Below are 15,986 nucleotides of genomic sequence, written 5' to 3'. Positions count from 1 at the left end.
ATACAGAAGCTCGACAAGCACACGAGTCAGCGGAAGCAACAATATCTGAGTACAGACATAAACATGGGGTGCCTTAGAGAAGGCTAGCACAAAAGGAACACGATCAAACGAGGCGATGCCTCCTGCCAGGGAACCTCCTAAACTACTCCTGGGCTTCAGCAACCTCCACGAAGAAGACACCATCGGGACGGCAGGCGTCGGCAGGAAACTCCACTCCTGGGCTCCATCATCTGGTCGCAGCAACGGATCAAGGGGACAAAGGGGGGAGCAAAGCAGCGGTGAGTACTCATACAAAGTACTCGCAAGACTTACATCAGAACTAAGCTAAATATGCACCAGTATCAAAAGAAGGGGTTTAAATGTGGACTGACTGCAGTAATGCAAGAATAGAGAGAAGGCCTAGTCCTGTCGAAGACTAGCATCTTCAGGGTCTTGCAGCAATAGACGAGAGTAGAACAGGGGTAACACAAATTAATAGTCATATTGTTGCATCATTATTAAAGTGAGGTCACGCCTAGAGATCTTCCCTCGACTCCCTGCGATGAAGCAATCCCGAGGCAAACTAATTCCAGTTAAGTAACAATTGTAGTTGTATAAGATCAGGGCACAACTCCAAGTCGTCCTGTAACCGTGGACACGGCTATCCGAATAGTTAATTTTCATCCCTGCAGGGGTGCACCACATGTCCCGTCACGCTCGATAACACTCTGGCCGGACATACTTTTCCGGGTCCTGCCTGGCCTCGGAATATCGACACGTCGCAGCCCCACCTAAGACTAATCAGAGAGGCCAGCCCGCCGGTCTAACTCCTAAGCACAAAGGGTTCATGGGCCCAGTTCCCCTTCGCGCTCCTGCACGTGGCGTGGGCAGCCGACGTTAGTCCTAGCATCCCTTAATCACAAGAGCGATGCATCTCGGGACCACTCGGGCGCGCGCCGCTACATTTGCTGACATCTGAAAAGCTTCGGCCGATACCGCTAGGCCGAGTACCCATAATTCTTCCCGCGTAGCCGGTTAGTGCGAAAAGGTCTCCGACCAACCCAGATCAAATACCCAAATCCATTAACATTTTAATTAGGCCATCAACACAGTCTCAGAGGAATCCACCCGTCTTACAACTAATTACCAAAGATCCCAGTAACATGGTCGAGTAACTGTGTGGTTGTAACATCGGGGGGAATCCGAGGTATCACCCTCGTTGGATTCCGAACGATGTACCCGTCAAGGTGGGCTTAGAGGAATCACCCTCGGGGGTCCCACACTTGAGGGGTTGCACAACAGAGGCGTCATCGGGGATGGTGAAAGAGGAATCACCCTCGATAACCACGACCGACTAGCTATACTACAGAGATATCATCAGGAGTACTTAGCGAGGTGTCACCCTCGGTACCCGATAGTACCTCTGTAGCGTCGTACAACGAAGGGGGTGTATGTGCTGTGTCGGGTCTGGCTCGTCGATCAGAGATCGAGATTTGAAAACAAGCGGGGCAACTGGACTACGGGGTCAGAGGGGGTGACTGCTCCACCTATACTAAGCTGATTTAAAGTACAGGACTGAAAGTAGCAGTTCATCAAAAATAGGCTATGCATCAGATATAGGAGTTAACTACAACAGTAGCAAAATTCTAATGCAAGCATGAGGAAGAAAGAATAGGCGATATAGGAATGATCAAGGGGGGTTTGCTTGCCTTGCTGCTCTGCGGCAAAGGACTGATCGGCAGGGTCATAGATGTATCCGGCAGCAGCGTCAGTCTCGGGGTCTACCGGTAAGAAGAGGGGGAAGAAACAATAAATAATAGCAACGGTGCAACACAATGCATGACATGGCAAGATGCAGGCTAGACATGAGCTAATGCAACAACATCCGTCATAGACGGGTCGGAAGAATATCTGACGATATTTTCCGGGTCTCGGGCTACTACCGGTCATACTGGAAACGATGGAAATGTTCCATGTTTGCTATGTTAGGGACGTGAGACACACGAAAGGACCGTGTATCCGAGTTCGTCTCGTTCTGCTGATCAACTTCCATGTTGAAAATATTTTGATCTGACTTACGGATTATTTAATATTAATTTTTAAAGTTTTATTCAATAATTAGGAATTAAAAACAGATTTAAATAATTTAATAAAAAGCTATTATGACATCAGCATGATGGCATGCTGACATCAACAATTGACTGGTCAAGTGACCAGTGGGTCCCGAACGTCATAGGCACAAGTTTTAATTAAGATTAAATATTAATTAATCAGATTAATTTAGTGGGGACCCACGTGTCATACTCTAATTATTCTAATTATCCAATTAATTAATTTAACTAATATATATATATTTATTTAATAAAAACATTAACATTATTTTTATTTTTATATTTAAATTTTCACTTTTCTCAATTATCGCGTGCGGCCCCCTGTCATAGACAGCGGGGTGCGTTGGCCCCACCGGTAGGTGGCTTTAGGCCAAAAACATATTTTTATTCACAGATACATAACCATACAAATATCGTATTCCTCCACATACCTATATACGCAAATACATACATAGATACGGGCATCAAATACATACACACATACATACGGAATACATCATTTGTTTTTATTTCTTTCTAACTCTCATCTCTCTCACAACTTTCTCTGTTAACAGAAAAGACAACACAGAGTTCTCTCTGCTAACTCAACATAGAAGAACAAAATCTTCAATCCTTCCTACTGGTCTCTACCGTCGACGGATCGAAGCTCCGTTTGCCGGAACGGAACCGGGACGGCGAGGAGAACAAGATGGTGGGAGGAGCCCGAGGAGGGGCTCACCGACGTTGATGAGAGGGCCCAGTGAAGCCGGAGTTCTCGTGAGGCGGAGGTGATGGCGGTGATGGCGCGGTTCCAGTGGTGACGGTGACGGTGAGGAAGGTGGTGACGGCGGTGACGGTCGTCGGAGAGGGCCTCCCGGAGTCGTGGCCGGAAAGGTGAGCCCTCCGGTGAAGAAGGGGTCGGCCGGATCCGGCGAGGTGGAGGTCCTCCCTGCCCGGTCCTTCCTGGACCGAGCGGAAGGAAGGGCCGAAGGGGGGTTGGGGCCGGCCGGCGGGGTGAGGGCGCCGGAGCTTGGCCGACCGGGGAAAGGTGGGGTGGCTCGGTGGGGGGGTGAGGCGAGGTGAGGAGGAGGGGGCCTTGGGGTGGCTCGCCGGTGGGAGGAGGACGGGTTGGGATCTGTGGGGAGGGAGCTCGCCGGCGGGGAAGGAGGGAGACCTGGGACCGGCGAGGTGGGGTGGTTCGGTGCGTGAGAGAAGGAGCCGAGGGGAGGGGAGTCTCTCGGTCTAAACGAGAGGAGGGGTCGTGGGGGGCAGGCCACGAGTAATTGGTGGGACGGGAGGAGGACCGAGGGGGTGGGATCCTCTCGGTCGAGAGAGCGGGTGGGGGGGGTCAGGCGAGCGGGATTAGGTGGGGAGGGGCCCCGCCTCTCGTGGGGGTTGGTGTGGGGATCGGGGGAAGGGAGCCCCTGGCGGCGGCGGCTGGGGAAACGGGAGAGCGGGGGGAGAGCCAGGGGGAGCGCGCTCGCTAGGGTTTGCCCCGCGCGGGGGCTGTGGCCTGGCCGACTGGGCCTTTAGGCCGAGTTGGGCCAGGGGTGGGGGTTCCTTTTCCTTTTTTTTTTATTATTTCTAATTCTTTTTAGTACCTAATTTTATCTACTATCTTCTATAATTTATTACATATACTTTTACTTCTTTCTTTTATTTATTTCTTTTACATTTACAATATTTCTCTTTACTTATGTTGTTTAAAGCTCCACTTCTAAATATATTGGGCTTACCAATATTTCCAAAAGTGCTTGATTCATTTTTATACTTCGCTAGGTAAACTTTATAACTCCCCCGACATTATCATTTCAACAACCGAGTCTTTTCACATTTGACTTAATCTTAAGGTTTCGAATTTCGATTCGGTTTCAACCAATCATGACAACATTGATATAATTAACGATGACGTGGCATCATTAGCGCGGGATCATTGTCGCTTAATTACAATCAGCACTGTAGCAAAAGTCGAGGATGTCACAGACGGGCCCCATGGTCGGCTAGAGAGCCTACCAACTGGGACCCGCCACCATTATCCTCGCATATTGTAAGTTGGGGGTTGACCTATAAAGCCCCTTGCCCTCCTCCTGGCTCGGGGCTTCAGATAATCACACACACACAAAAGGAGATAGGAAAGGTAGAGAGGGAAAGCTAGCTCCTTCTTCCTCCTTCGGCAAACAGCTCGAGGAGCACCATTGTATTACTCATCCCCATATACTTGATCTGGCAGGACTAGGGGTGTTACCTCCCATGGAGGGCCCCAACCTAGGTACATCGTGTGTCACACACCGCTTGTCCCTAATCTCGCCTCCGGAACCCACCAACGCACTTTGGCCCAAACCACACTCAATAAGCCACCCCATGGCATCTGCCGTGAGCACAGCACAACACCCGGAATCATGTAGATCGTGCGAGCCACAAAGAGGCTAAGGACAAGTAAATCGTGAAGTGTTATTCTAAACACCACTAACGAAAAGATTTAATACGATAACACAATCCTATCTCTGGGGATTCAAGAGGTATAGTCATTAAAAGCCCAAAACTCTTGTTTCATTATTATAATCTTAATTATCGAGGCAACCCCACCAGACGGATAGGGCTTTCGGTTGGACAACTTACTCTTGATGCAGGACGCGTGTCGGTCAAGTTGTTCGATACATCTCTCACTTCGGTTCATAACAAGCACATCTCGATGGGTGACTTCCAGCACACAAATTAAGATCATGTTTGGTCTCGACATAAATATACGGTTGTAAGCATTAAGACCTCATACCCATGCCTACTTTTATTATAAATGTTCCCCTTCAATTTGTTTGATATTGATCGGTCAAAAGCTGGAATTGTTCTTTAAGGAAAACTTTCTTGATACCCTAGCTTCAAGGGGGCCTCCCCCCCCCCCCACCCGGGGTTCGATAACTCAGGGTCACCTCTGGGGAAAAGGCGAGAATCCTTTCTGCACCGTTGTCAGGGAGGAGTTGAGTGTTCCTAGCCTTTGTGTTTAAACTTTTGTTAAAGTTTAGTTTTACTTTTTGTTGCAAGTCTTCTCAGTTGAAAACCCAAAGAGATTTACTATGGCTCGTAATCTTGGAAGGTTTTCTACTCCTGGCAATAACATTATGCGTGAACCCATAGCACAACCTGATATGCACTTGCATAATTTTACTGAATTGTGCAACATGACACACACTAGAGATTATGACCCTGACGCTTTGAAGTTGGGTCTACTTTCTTTCTCTTTGAGAGGAAAAGCAAAAAATGGCTTCTAGAGGCTAATTGTACAAATTTTATCTAAGTTTTGTCCACCTGCAGAAATCATACAATTTCATTATGAGACTACATGCTTCAAGCAGGAAGATCGGAAGATCGTGAGCCACTAGCGCTTGTTGTTGGAGATATTCCCTCGAGGCAATCATGTATGATGATATTTCCTATGTGTTTATGAATAAAGATAGTCCTTGGACATTATCAATGATGTGTATTAACAAGTCCATGACTTGTTTGTGAGACTACACATTGTATGATGACTGTCGTAAATGGTCCCTAGTCGAAAGAGTTGTGTGAACGCGCAACCACCTAGACTAGCATATGATACAGTGGATGGTTCGGTCTCACCGATCATGTAGCATTGGATGCTAGTCGGATAGGATAATATGGACTCGAAAAGATCTGGTCGGATTCGACGTACTCGGATCCGAGTCGAGATAAGGTCTGAGTTGGACAGACCCAACTATGAGACGCAGCGATAGGTCATCTGTGAGTCTAGTACAACATACGTTCTATGTCCTAAGACCTGAGCTGGCGCATGTACTCGAGATGGTGACAGACTTGCTTTGGGCCGACCAATCGCTACTCTATGACCGGGTAGTTACAAAGGTAGGTTTCGAACTTGTCCAGACCCATGCTGCGAGACGTGGTCGAGCAATATGGGATTTGCCCCTCCGACCAAGAGAGATATACTCTGGGCCCCTCGGGTGATCTGACCTGGATAAGCATGGCCATGCGATGAGGATTATGAGATAATCCGAATGTTGGTCAGATTCATCGAAACAAGAAAGAGGTCGTGCGACAACAAGGATGACCATGTCGCCTTGAGTACGACAACGTATATTGTATGCCATAAGGAACAGAAGTATGAACTACAGGTTCATCTAACCAGCTTCATCGGACACTTGGAGTCGACACGCCTTGCTAGAGGCCGCTACCGACTAGCCGAGTCGGACGTGGTCTGACTCACGACCAAGTGAACGAGAACCTAAAGGGTCGTGCACTTAAGAGAAGGAACACGTGGGCTTTAGGGCCAAGAGTTGATCCCGTGCCGGACGCCTATATATAGTGGATGTGCCGCACTCTTATTGAGTTGATCGCTTCGACGTCGTCATTAGGGTTGTGCATGTGTTGCACCTAGCCACCTCCACTCGCCGCCGTCAACTGTGTGATCCGAACCTAGCAGTCCTCCGCACGGTGTTCCTCCTGCACCTGCAGATATCGTTAGAGGCGGTGCACCTGCGCCGCTCCAGCGAACCTGTACGTGGGATCCAGCGACCGGTTGTTCGAGGGAGACAATTCGACGACCGACTGTTCGAGGGAGATCGGACGAGGAGACGAACCACGCGACGTGCTACCCCAACTCTACTTTCGCTGCACGGCATTGTGTGTCTAGTGGTAACGATCTGTGATCCATCTCCATAGCATGTTCTTTGATGTTCTGCGCGTAGGAAAATTTTAATTCACATGCAATGCACCTACAGTAGAACCCAACACTTGTGTGGGATCAAATGAAAGAAGCCATAAGGAATTGTCCTAACCATGGAATGGAGAATGGTTAATTCTTCATGTCTTTTATAATGCTTGTCTTTTCTGAACCAGAGCTGAATTTTAAGGAGCAGAGCAGTCCCAAACAGGCTCTTAAATCCTTTGTCAAAAATTGTGCTTTATACATCTGCAGGAGGAACAATCATGTGAAAACCCATAGATGATGTCAAGAAGCTACTTAAAGATATGCGAGAGAACCTGCCCAATAGCATGTTGAAAGAACTATCACCAAAAGAGTGAATGCAATTGAAGAAAGTAATACGAATTGACAACCAAACTCGATGAACAAAAATGTATTTTTATTTATTTTTACTTTGTTTGTATATAACTTTGTTAGTTTTATTAATGAAAATACAATAGAACAAATGTTCTATGCTCATGGCTTCAAAAATGCTCATGCAACAAGTTATCCAAGTGCAGGGAAAACCAAGAGGTCTGTTGGGGACAACAACAGAAGACATACCCAAAAGGAAAGAGGAAAAAGCGATATTTCAACCCATGACTTTATTTAGGTATAAGATACATAAACCCACATTTCCACACCTGGCTTCAAACAAGACGTGTTACACATCCACGTAAATTTAAGGCCGGTACCCATAGAAACCCAATCTCCGCAAATACGAAAATTTAACTCCAGAATATCCTTCTTTTGAGGCTCTCGTGTCCAGCTTTGGAAAGTCCCATATGAACTCAAAACAGCGCACAATTTGACACATAAATTGATCGGTACAAGACAAATGCTGCTTTTGATGAGACATGGGCAAAATGATGGCTGAAACACCAAGATGAATAATACAATCTCTCTCAAACGGACCCTTGTTTGTTTGTCCATATGTGCAGGCGCTGCTCGATGGTGACCGATTCTATGCAATGGAAAGATTCGATGCTTCCAACTGAGCAATGAGCTTGTTGGCTTCACATGGAGTGTAATGGATAGAGGACAGGAGGCCATTTCCACTGCACCACCACCACCAAGCAACCATGCACCCTACAATGGCTGCCTCCCAGGAAGAACTGTTTGGACTCGCCGAGCCTGCGCCACCACCCCCTTCCATCTTCCTCGACCATCCCACGATGACCAACGGCGACTCACAGTCACAGCAGCCAGAGGATGAGATGGCCTTGGCATACATCTCGCGCATGCTCATGGAGGAGGACATCATCGACAAGTTCTTCTACCAATACCCTGAGCATCCAACGCTCCTGCAGGCCGAGCAGCCCTTCGCCGAGATTCTCTCAGCCTCCGGCATCACCTCAGCTGGTGCCCATGGGTCCTCCGCTTTACTTCCAAGTCAAGACATCGACACAGGCATCATGGTTTCAGGATTCTTGTCCAGCAAGGTACATAGTCCACCCTTGTTCTTCAATGGCACAGTCACAGCGGATGAGCCCAGCAGCGGTGTCACCATGGGTGAGCTGTCCAGCATGGCTTTCTTCAAAGGCATGGAGGAGGCCAACAGCTTCTTGCCCACAGTCAATGTGATGGTGGATGCTAGAGGGCGTAAGAAGAGGTCTGGCATTGATGGCGAGACCGAGGCGTGCATGGGCAGGAGCAGCAAGCAAATAGCTGTGCGGGTGCTGGAGCATAATGACTCGGCAGAGGAAGACACCGCACTCGAGCTGGACCTGCTCATCCTCAACGGCTACGACATGTACCCCAATGAGATGACGAAGGAGAGCGGGGACCAAGCGGTGCAGCAGAGCATTTGCAGGAAGGTGCCGCGTGTAAGGCACAGCCCGAGGGTGATGGTGGTGGCTGATCTGGAAACGCTGCTGATCCGCTGTGCAGAGGCGGTGGCTACCAACGATCGGAGCAACGCCGGCGATCTACTGAAGAAGATCAAGCGGCACTCGCTACCAACAGGAGACGCAAGGCAGCGACTGGCACATTACTTCGCCGAGGGGCTGGAGGCGCGACTGGCGGGCACAGGGAGGCAAATGTACCACTCGATCACCATGGCGAATCAGACCTCCACCGTGGAGCTCTTCAAAAGCTACCACCTGTGCATAGCCGCCTGCTGCTTCCTGAAGGTGTCGCTAAACTTCTCCAACAAAAGCATCTACAATGTCGTGGCGGGGAGAAAGAAGCTGCACATTGTGCACTACGGTGTCAACGATGGGTTCCAGTGGCCGGATTTGCTCCGGTGGCTAGCAAACAGGGAGGGTGGGCCACCAGAGGTGAGGATCACCGGCATTATTAGCCCGCAGCCTGGGCCCTGTCTGGCTAAGCAAGCCAAGGAGACGAAACGCAGACTCAGCTACTGCGCAAGGCAGTTTGGCGTGCCATTCAAGTTCCGTGCTATCGTAGCCAAGTTAGAGGCCGTCCATGCTGAGGACCTCGACATCGATCCAGATGAGGTGCTCGTCGTGAACAATATGTTCCATTTCAGGACATTGATGGACGAGAGCCTCACCTTTGACATGGAAAACCCAAGGGACCTGGTGCTCAACACTATCAGGAAGATGAAACCATCCATGCTCATCCACGCTGCTGTCAATGGAGCATATAGCTCGGCGTTCTTCATGACTCGTTTCCGCCAAGCACTCAACAACTTCACAGCGCAGTTTGACATGATGGAGAGTACCATGATGCAGAACAAAGAAAAGAGGTTACTGGTGGAGCGGCACATTTTTGCACGCTCTGTGATGAATATCATTGCCTGTGAGGGTGCTGACCGGGTGGAGCGCCCTCAGAACTACAAGGAGTGGCATGCGCGGAATCAGCGAGCCGGACTGAGGCAGCTGTCATTGGACCCTGACATTGTTAAGATGCTCAAGGACCAAGTGAAGAAGCAGTACCACAAGCATTTCATGATTGATGAGGATCAACGGTGGCTTCTGCTGGGATGGAAAGGCCGGGTGCTCTACGCCCTTTCAACATGGGCAGCTGATGATGCTACTGGCTCTCAACTGGAGTAGATAGATGGATTGAAGTACAAATGGATATAGGTTTGCTTGTTGCACCATCAGATGCGCGTTTGCTCTTTTTTTGTATGTGTAACTTGGTAACAGAGACCATTATAAGGTTTCAGAGATGCAGTGAGTGCACATATATCCATTTTAATCTGCATTGCGAGAGAGGAGATTATGTGGAATCTCTACATAACTTGGTCTGATGGGAACTGGATATTTCTCTTCAATTTTCTCAAGCAGAGGTGACATGATATATGACAAACAGTGCGCTCGTAGGTTGTAACGCTAACCTGGTGGATAATTTGGAAGGAGCGCAATACACGTACCTTTGACAACAATGCCTGCAATGCTGACCAGTTGTCTCTCACTATCTTTGAAGAGCTCCAGACCGTGCAGGGACTCAGGGCACAGACGGAACCCCTTCTGCCTAATCTGCTCTAGTGTTTAGTGGTGTAATAGCAGCTGAACATACTTAGGTTAATTGTACTCTTCCTGGCTCTGCCAGCTTCTCTTAATGAATGAAACTCACATAGCACTGCTACAATTTCATCAAGAAAAGAAAAAATTAGCAATGATGAATCTGGCATGAACATACAATCAGTCATCACTCTAATAAGATGTCTGGAAAGTATCAAAATTGCAGCTAGTTTCCATGTCCTGATTAGCTTCAGTGATGTGTCAAGGTTCCTGATATTGCAGAAATTGGAGGATGCTTGCTCAACTAGTACTAAAGGTGCACAGGTTGGGTCGATGCATGTTTTCCATTTTAGCTGTTTGTATCCATGCGTTTCTTTTTTTCTTTCATGTGCATTGGAATGTACATCCTACTATTGTTTTTTAGACAGTCTGCATCGGGAAGGAAGGTCCCAAGTTTGTCCTCTTGTCTTCATCGTTGTAGAATCCAAAGTTTTTGTCTGGTAAACCACAGTCAACTGCAGACAGTCCATTTATCCTAGTACACAAAACATGTAGTACGCCTAGTACAGTTTTGTTATGTGGCATGGTCTTCCATGGGATGGTTGGAACCATCGAATACCCAGCCAAAATCTCCATGTTATCTCATCACAAGCACGGGACAGACTGAGAGCATAGGAGCACCATCATTCATGGCACCCACGCCCTTTGTCTTTCCCAACCTGCAGCCTGCTCCGGAGTCGCAACTGCCGCATGATGACCTGGCTCTCGACTATATCTCGCGCATGCTCATGGAGGAGGACATTGTTGACAAGTTCATGTACCAGTACCCTGACCCCGCCGCGCTGCTGCAGGCCCAGCATCCCTTTGCACAGATCCTCACCGCCTCCAACACCACCACCTCATCCGACATGCTCACCTCAGCCTTGCCAATCAGACATATCCAGAACCCAGCTTTCTTTTTGAATGGCAAGGGCACAGCAGAGCCCAACAACAGCATGGATGTGATCTCGAGCATGGCATTCTTCAGAGGAATGGAGGAAGCCAACAGATTTTTGCCCAGATGCAGCGGGACGGTGGAGGGTAATAACATGCCACATGGTGGCGGTGGCAACGGGGCAGAAGTTGGCAGGAGCAGCAAGCAAATGGCTGTGCAGGTGCACCCTGAATCCAAGGAGGAGTGCGAGATGTTGGACCAGTTCATGCTCAACAGCTACGACATGTGCACCACTGAGGCACGTGAGCGAGGTGAAGAGGCAGAGCAGCAGAGAATCTCCACCAAGGCGCCGCGTGGGAGGCGCGGCGCGAGGCTGGCAGTGGTGGACGACCTGGAGACGCTGCTAATCCGTTGCGCGGAGGCAGTGGCCACTAATGATCGGCGCAGCGCGTGCGAGCTGCTGTGGCGGGTCAAGCGGCACTCTTCCCCAACAGGAGACGCCACACAGCGGCTGGCGCATTACTTCGCTGAGGGTCTAGAGGCACGGCTGGCTGGCAGGGGGAGCCAGCTTTACAGATCGCTCATGGCGAAGCGCACCCCCGTTGTCGAGGTCCTCAAGGCCTACAAGCTCTTCATGTCCACCTGCTGCTTCATGAAGGTGTGTTTCCTCTTCTCCAACAAGACCATCTACAATGCCGTCATGGGGAGACACAAGCTGCACATTGTGCACTATGGTGTCAATGACGGGTTCCAGTGGCCAGACTTGCTCCGGTGTTTGGCAGAAAGGGAGGGCGGCCCTCCAGAGGTGAGGATCACCAGCATTACCAGTCTCTGGCCAGGATTCCGTCCTCCCGAGCAAACTCAGGATACAGGAAAACGGCTCCACCGCTGCGCAAGGCAGTTCGGCGTGCCATTCAAGTTCCACGTCATCGCAGCCAAGGCAGAGGATGTCCGGGTAGAGGACCTCAACATCAATCCTGACGAGGTTCTTGTCGTGAACAGCCTAATTCATTTTAGGTCCCTGATGGACGAAAGTGTTGTCATCGACAGGCTAAACCCCAGGGACATGGTGCTCAACACTATCAGGAAGATGAAGCCAGCCGTGTTCGTCCACGCCATCGTGAACGCGTCATACAACACGACGTTTTTCGTGACACGGTTCCGCCAAGTGCTCCACAACTTCGCAGCACACTTTGACGTGATGGAAGCCACGGTGCCACGAGACAATGATGAGAGGCTACTGGTGGAGCGGGACATCATCGCACATCGTGCCATGAACATCATCGCCTGTGAGGGGACAGACCGGGTGGAGCGCCCTCAAAACTACAGGGAGTGGCAGGCGCGGAACCAGCGAGCAGGGCTCAGACAGTTGACACTGGACCCAGATATTGTTCAGTTTTTGAAGGACATAGTGAAGAAGCAGTACCACAAGCATTTTGTGATCAACGAGGATCACCAATGGCTTCTGCAGGGATGGAAAGGACGCGTGCTCTACGCCATCTCCACATGGGTATCTGTCGATGCTAGCAGCACTCAAGTGACATAGGTTTAAGTACCAATGGATGCTTGGGCACATTTGATCTGCTTTTGTGAAGTATGGTCCCAAACATTTTTTAGCAGCTTGCACCAGTTACGATTTATAAGATCTACGGTGCAATCTGCAACAAGGATCTATGTTTACCATGGTAACGATGTACACATAAGGAATAAAGTCTGGAAAATCCTTCGCTTTTTGTGGTTGACAACTAGATCTTTGTTCATAGAAGTTATAAACTAAACTGCACAATCCATGAGCTAAACCAAAATGATTTGTGGGCATACAAATCCGCAACTTTAAACCAGCAGAATAGCTTTCCTACAGAAGTGCTTTAGTGGTCCATGGAAACTGTACAATCCACTTACCGTTTACCACAACCATCTTCTGCATAGACAGGCAAACAATCATCTTTGTATCATGGCATAACTGACAGCATAGTCAATAAAATACACTTTCCCTTGAAACTAGCACAAGCAGTAGTACTCCGGAGTAACCTCCTTTATGAGGTTGCGATGAAATGATATCCTGTGAGGCATTCCAACATCTGAAATAAAAAAAGAGGGAGATAAAAAAAAGATCAACATGGGAAACCAAATATCAGTGCCAACAATGCTGGAAACTACCAAGAGAAACAAGTTTGGCCAATGAAACAGACATTAGGCTGAATGGGCGCACAAATGTCCAAATCAATATAGTATACCATCAAAATATTTCAAGGGGGCATTAACAAAGTTGCAACAGGAAAAACAACAAAACACCGTATACAAGGATATGGTAGCCAGGAGATCAGATAGGCGGAAATGCCAAATACTGAAATGGAGACAGTAAGAAGTGAGCTGCACATCCCCCCCCCCCCCCCCACCCCACCCCGCGGCTAAGAAAGATTAAAATTCCACTTCCTAGATACTTACAATGCATGAAACAGAATCATTCTTGTACTCCGTCATTATAACTTTTCCTACATTGTACATTCAATTTACCGCATGGTAGTTCAGATTTTTTTTTTAAGATTGTCTTCATGTTCAAGAGTATGTCAATGTTCATCCTTCATCCGACTCCAAAGGAGGAAATTTTGGGTGTCCATGCATCTACTATGTTATATTGACTGTTTCATTGACAGGTTGTGCACAGTTAAGAAAACAGCAATGTTATATTGACTGTTTCATTGACAGGTTGTGCACAGTTAAGAAAACAGCAAAAACCAGTCGTGTCTTTGAAACTAGTCTGCAGAAGAACGTAGCTAGAAGAGGTGGCCTATGATAGTGGAAGCTCGTGCAAGTGAATCATCATTTAAACAACCATAGGTTAAATTCTTGATAACCAACAAATGAATGTCTCTAGTACAATCACCTAGTTCCATCATAATAACAAGGAAACTCAAGCGAGCTGAAAAAGAGAAATCTTGAAAGACGTAAAAGCACACATAAATATACACCCCAACAATTATACACAAGGCCACCCCGGACACATTGAGTATGACGGTTTTAAATCACCTGGCTAGAGAACAGTTTGCATAGCCCTAACATCATTAAAATGTTTTTCTCCTTTTAATTTCAGTTATTCATTTTGGACATCATAGTAATATGACTAGTACACTGCTTATATTACTTATTTAACTGTGTGCAAGAGCACAGCGTGCACTTTTCTAGTACTCCCTCCATCCCAAAATAAGTGCCGTTGATCTAGTACAAAATTTGTACTAATTTAGAACTAAATTTGCGACACCTATTTTGGGACGGAGAGAGTAATTACCAGCCATCATTCCTCAGGTAACTCTTCCTCCCTAAACCACCTTGGAGGATCATATCCCTGTCCACCTACGTGTGTATCAGAAAACACAGCGCTCATGTTCCATAAGCATGATATGATACAGAACTGGAGATGTGCAGCAAACAGAAAGAACACATACCAAGAGGATTACAACGGCACAGACGCCATGCTGTCAAGATTGTACCTTTCGCGACACCATATCTTTTGTACGCCTGCATAGAGTAATCGCTGCACGTTGGCACATAACGACAGCTTGAAGGCAGTAAGGGTGATATCTCTCCTGTTCACATAAAGCATGAGGCAGTGAGCAGGCCATAACAGAAAATTCAGTGAACATCCCTGTAATGGCCTCCTAGGAGGATTGTAACAATTCTTTCTCTCTTTTCAATGCAATGAAACGCAATACCTCTTGCGTTTTCTCGAAAAAAGTGAGCAGGCCATATAAAAAAAGTCGGTCTTAAAAGCACGGTCTATGACTCATAGTGGTAGTAAGTAGTAACACAAATGTCCCAAAGATAATCAGAAATTAAGCGGTAACAAACTGCAAATAGGAACTTACTTTTGTAGAATTTTAGCATCGATAGTGCCATGTTGACTCCCATATTGTTGACTTCCTCTTCTCGGAATTATAATATGCACGGATTTTAGAAAGGGGGTCAGTTTGTTACTTCTGTAAATCAGCACGGGGAAAACTTAACCCCATGCTCAATCAAAACAACGCTCAATGAATGATGTCGTAATGCCTCACTTAAGCTAGTTCATGCTCCTTGTCCTAAATTCATGTTTACAAGACCGCATAAAGTATTGCATGGTGGCGTACGTCTAAATGCGGGTTGAAACCACTGATTCATGAGCTTCTAATGAACATTTTTGCTTAACAACCATTGACAGAGTTCTCTTACACTAATAAATAGACTAGAAAATTTCACACACATAAAGATGAAATAACTGTGTTTGAACAGTCCAATACTTGGGAAACAAAACATAAACTAATAAGTATTGATTCTAAGGAAAAATTTCTTCTCAGTCTGTCATCACTAGACTAACCATCGTCGTCGGCAGTACAGCAGACCCGCACCATCGGAATCCTTCTCTTATTGTTGTAGTACGGACCAGCGAAAGAAGCTGGAGATTTAGAAACCAACAGGCAGATAAAGGGGGGGTAAAAAAGAGAGAGATTTAACTGAAACTAAGAGACTCACGTGCGCTCCTCGCGAGAGGCAAGAGGGAAGCAGAGACGGGGGCGGCCATGGCGACGGTGGCGCCTACCGGCAGCACAGACGAGCAGTGGTGATTTTCGCAGGATTTTTTTTATCGGATAAAGTTCTTGCAGGGTTTGGGGCCTTTTGGGCTAAATAGTAGTACACTGTTATCCCTACTCTATGGAAGTGGTGGGCTGGGCTCAGAATGTTTCGCCCTCCGGCCCTTTGGAAGCAATTTTTTGGACCATTTTATGCGGAAAAAGAAAATCGGCCATTTGGAAGGCTATCCAAAGAACGGGACCTTCTATTTGTTGGCGAATCGGCGAATCGCA

General features: G+C 47.6%; 3 protein-coding genes across 7 annotated transcripts; 2 read left to right on the top strand and 1 right to left on the bottom strand.

The window, feature by feature from the left end:
* The first annotated feature begins 7,183 nt into the window (after positions 1–7,183).
* On the top strand, positions 7,184–10,326 carry LOC123448245 (scarecrow-like protein 9). Its single transcript, XM_045125072.1, has one exon. It carries the CDS (start codon positions 7,863–7,865, stop codon positions 9,798–9,800), a length of 1,938 nt encoding a protein of 645 aa, XP_044981007.1. The 5' UTR covers positions 7,184–7,862; the 3' UTR covers positions 9,801–10,326.
* Positions 10,327–10,338: 12 nt separating this feature from the next.
* On the top strand, positions 10,339–13,142 carry LOC123448246 (scarecrow-like protein 33). The gene has a single exon (XM_045125073.1). The coding sequence runs from the start codon at positions 10,805–10,807 to the stop codon at positions 12,689–12,691; it is 1,887 nt and encodes a 628-aa protein (XP_044981008.1). The 5' UTR covers positions 10,339–10,804; the 3' UTR covers positions 12,692–13,142.
* On the bottom strand, positions 12,853–15,785 carry LOC123448247 (UPF0161 protein At3g09310). Of its 5 annotated transcripts, none has more exons than XM_045125075.1 (6): positions 15,655–15,784; positions 15,500–15,577; positions 15,012–15,068; positions 14,592–14,732; positions 14,435–14,499; positions 13,138–13,226 (listed from the first exon to the last, which is right to left on the bottom strand). In XM_045125075.1, exons 1-5 carry the CDS (start codon positions 15,701–15,703, stop codon positions 14,441–14,443), a joined length of 384 nt encoding a protein of 127 aa, XP_044981010.1. In that variant the 5' UTR covers positions 15,704–15,784; the 3' UTR covers positions 13,138–13,226; positions 14,435–14,440. The 5 variants fall into 5 exon arrangements, with proteins under 5 accessions (XP_044981011.1, XP_044981009.1, XP_044981012.1 ...); XM_045125078.1 differs by having other exon boundaries at positions 13,206–13,226; positions 14,435–14,491; positions 15,655–15,785; XM_045125076.1 differs by lacking the exon at positions 14,435–14,499 and having other exon boundaries at positions 12,853–13,226; positions 14,637–14,732; positions 15,655–15,785.
* Between the last annotated feature and the right edge of the window lie 201 nt (positions 15,786–15,986).

Source organism: Hordeum vulgare, chromosome 4H (assembly GCF_904849725.1).
Source record: "Hordeum vulgare subsp. vulgare chromosome 4H, MorexV3_pseudomolecules_assembly, whole genome shotgun sequence".
Taxonomy (NCBI): domain Eukaryota; kingdom Viridiplantae; phylum Streptophyta; class Magnoliopsida; order Poales; family Poaceae; genus Hordeum; species Hordeum vulgare.
Note: the sequence above shows the minus strand (reverse complement) of the source record. Positions and strands in the feature narration are given on the sequence as shown.

What these genes read in the sequence shown, in the direction of transcription:
- LOC123448247 (XM_045125074.1), bottom strand. Translation starts at nt 15,703, where the DNA reads ATGGCCGCCCCCGTCTCTGCTTCCCTCTTGCCTCTCGCGAGGAGCGCA. An exon ending in CTGTACTGCCGACGACGATG is followed by an intron (nt 15,069 to 15,499) that starts GTTAGTCTAGTG and finishes AATTCCGAGAAG; the next exon opens with AGGAAGTCAACAATATGGGA. An exon ending in GATGCTAAAATTCTACAAAA is followed by an intron (nt 14,733 to 15,011) that starts GTAAGTTCCTAT and finishes TTATGTGAACAG; the next exon opens with GAGAGATATCACCCTTACTG.
- LOC123448246 (XM_045125073.1), top strand. Translation starts at nt 10,805, where the DNA reads ATGGGATGGTTGGAACCATCGAATACCCAGCCAAAATCTCCATGTTAT.
- LOC123448245 (XM_045125072.1), top strand. Translation starts at nt 7,863, where the DNA reads ATGCACCCTACAATGGCTGCCTCCCAGGAAGAACTGTTTGGACTCGCC.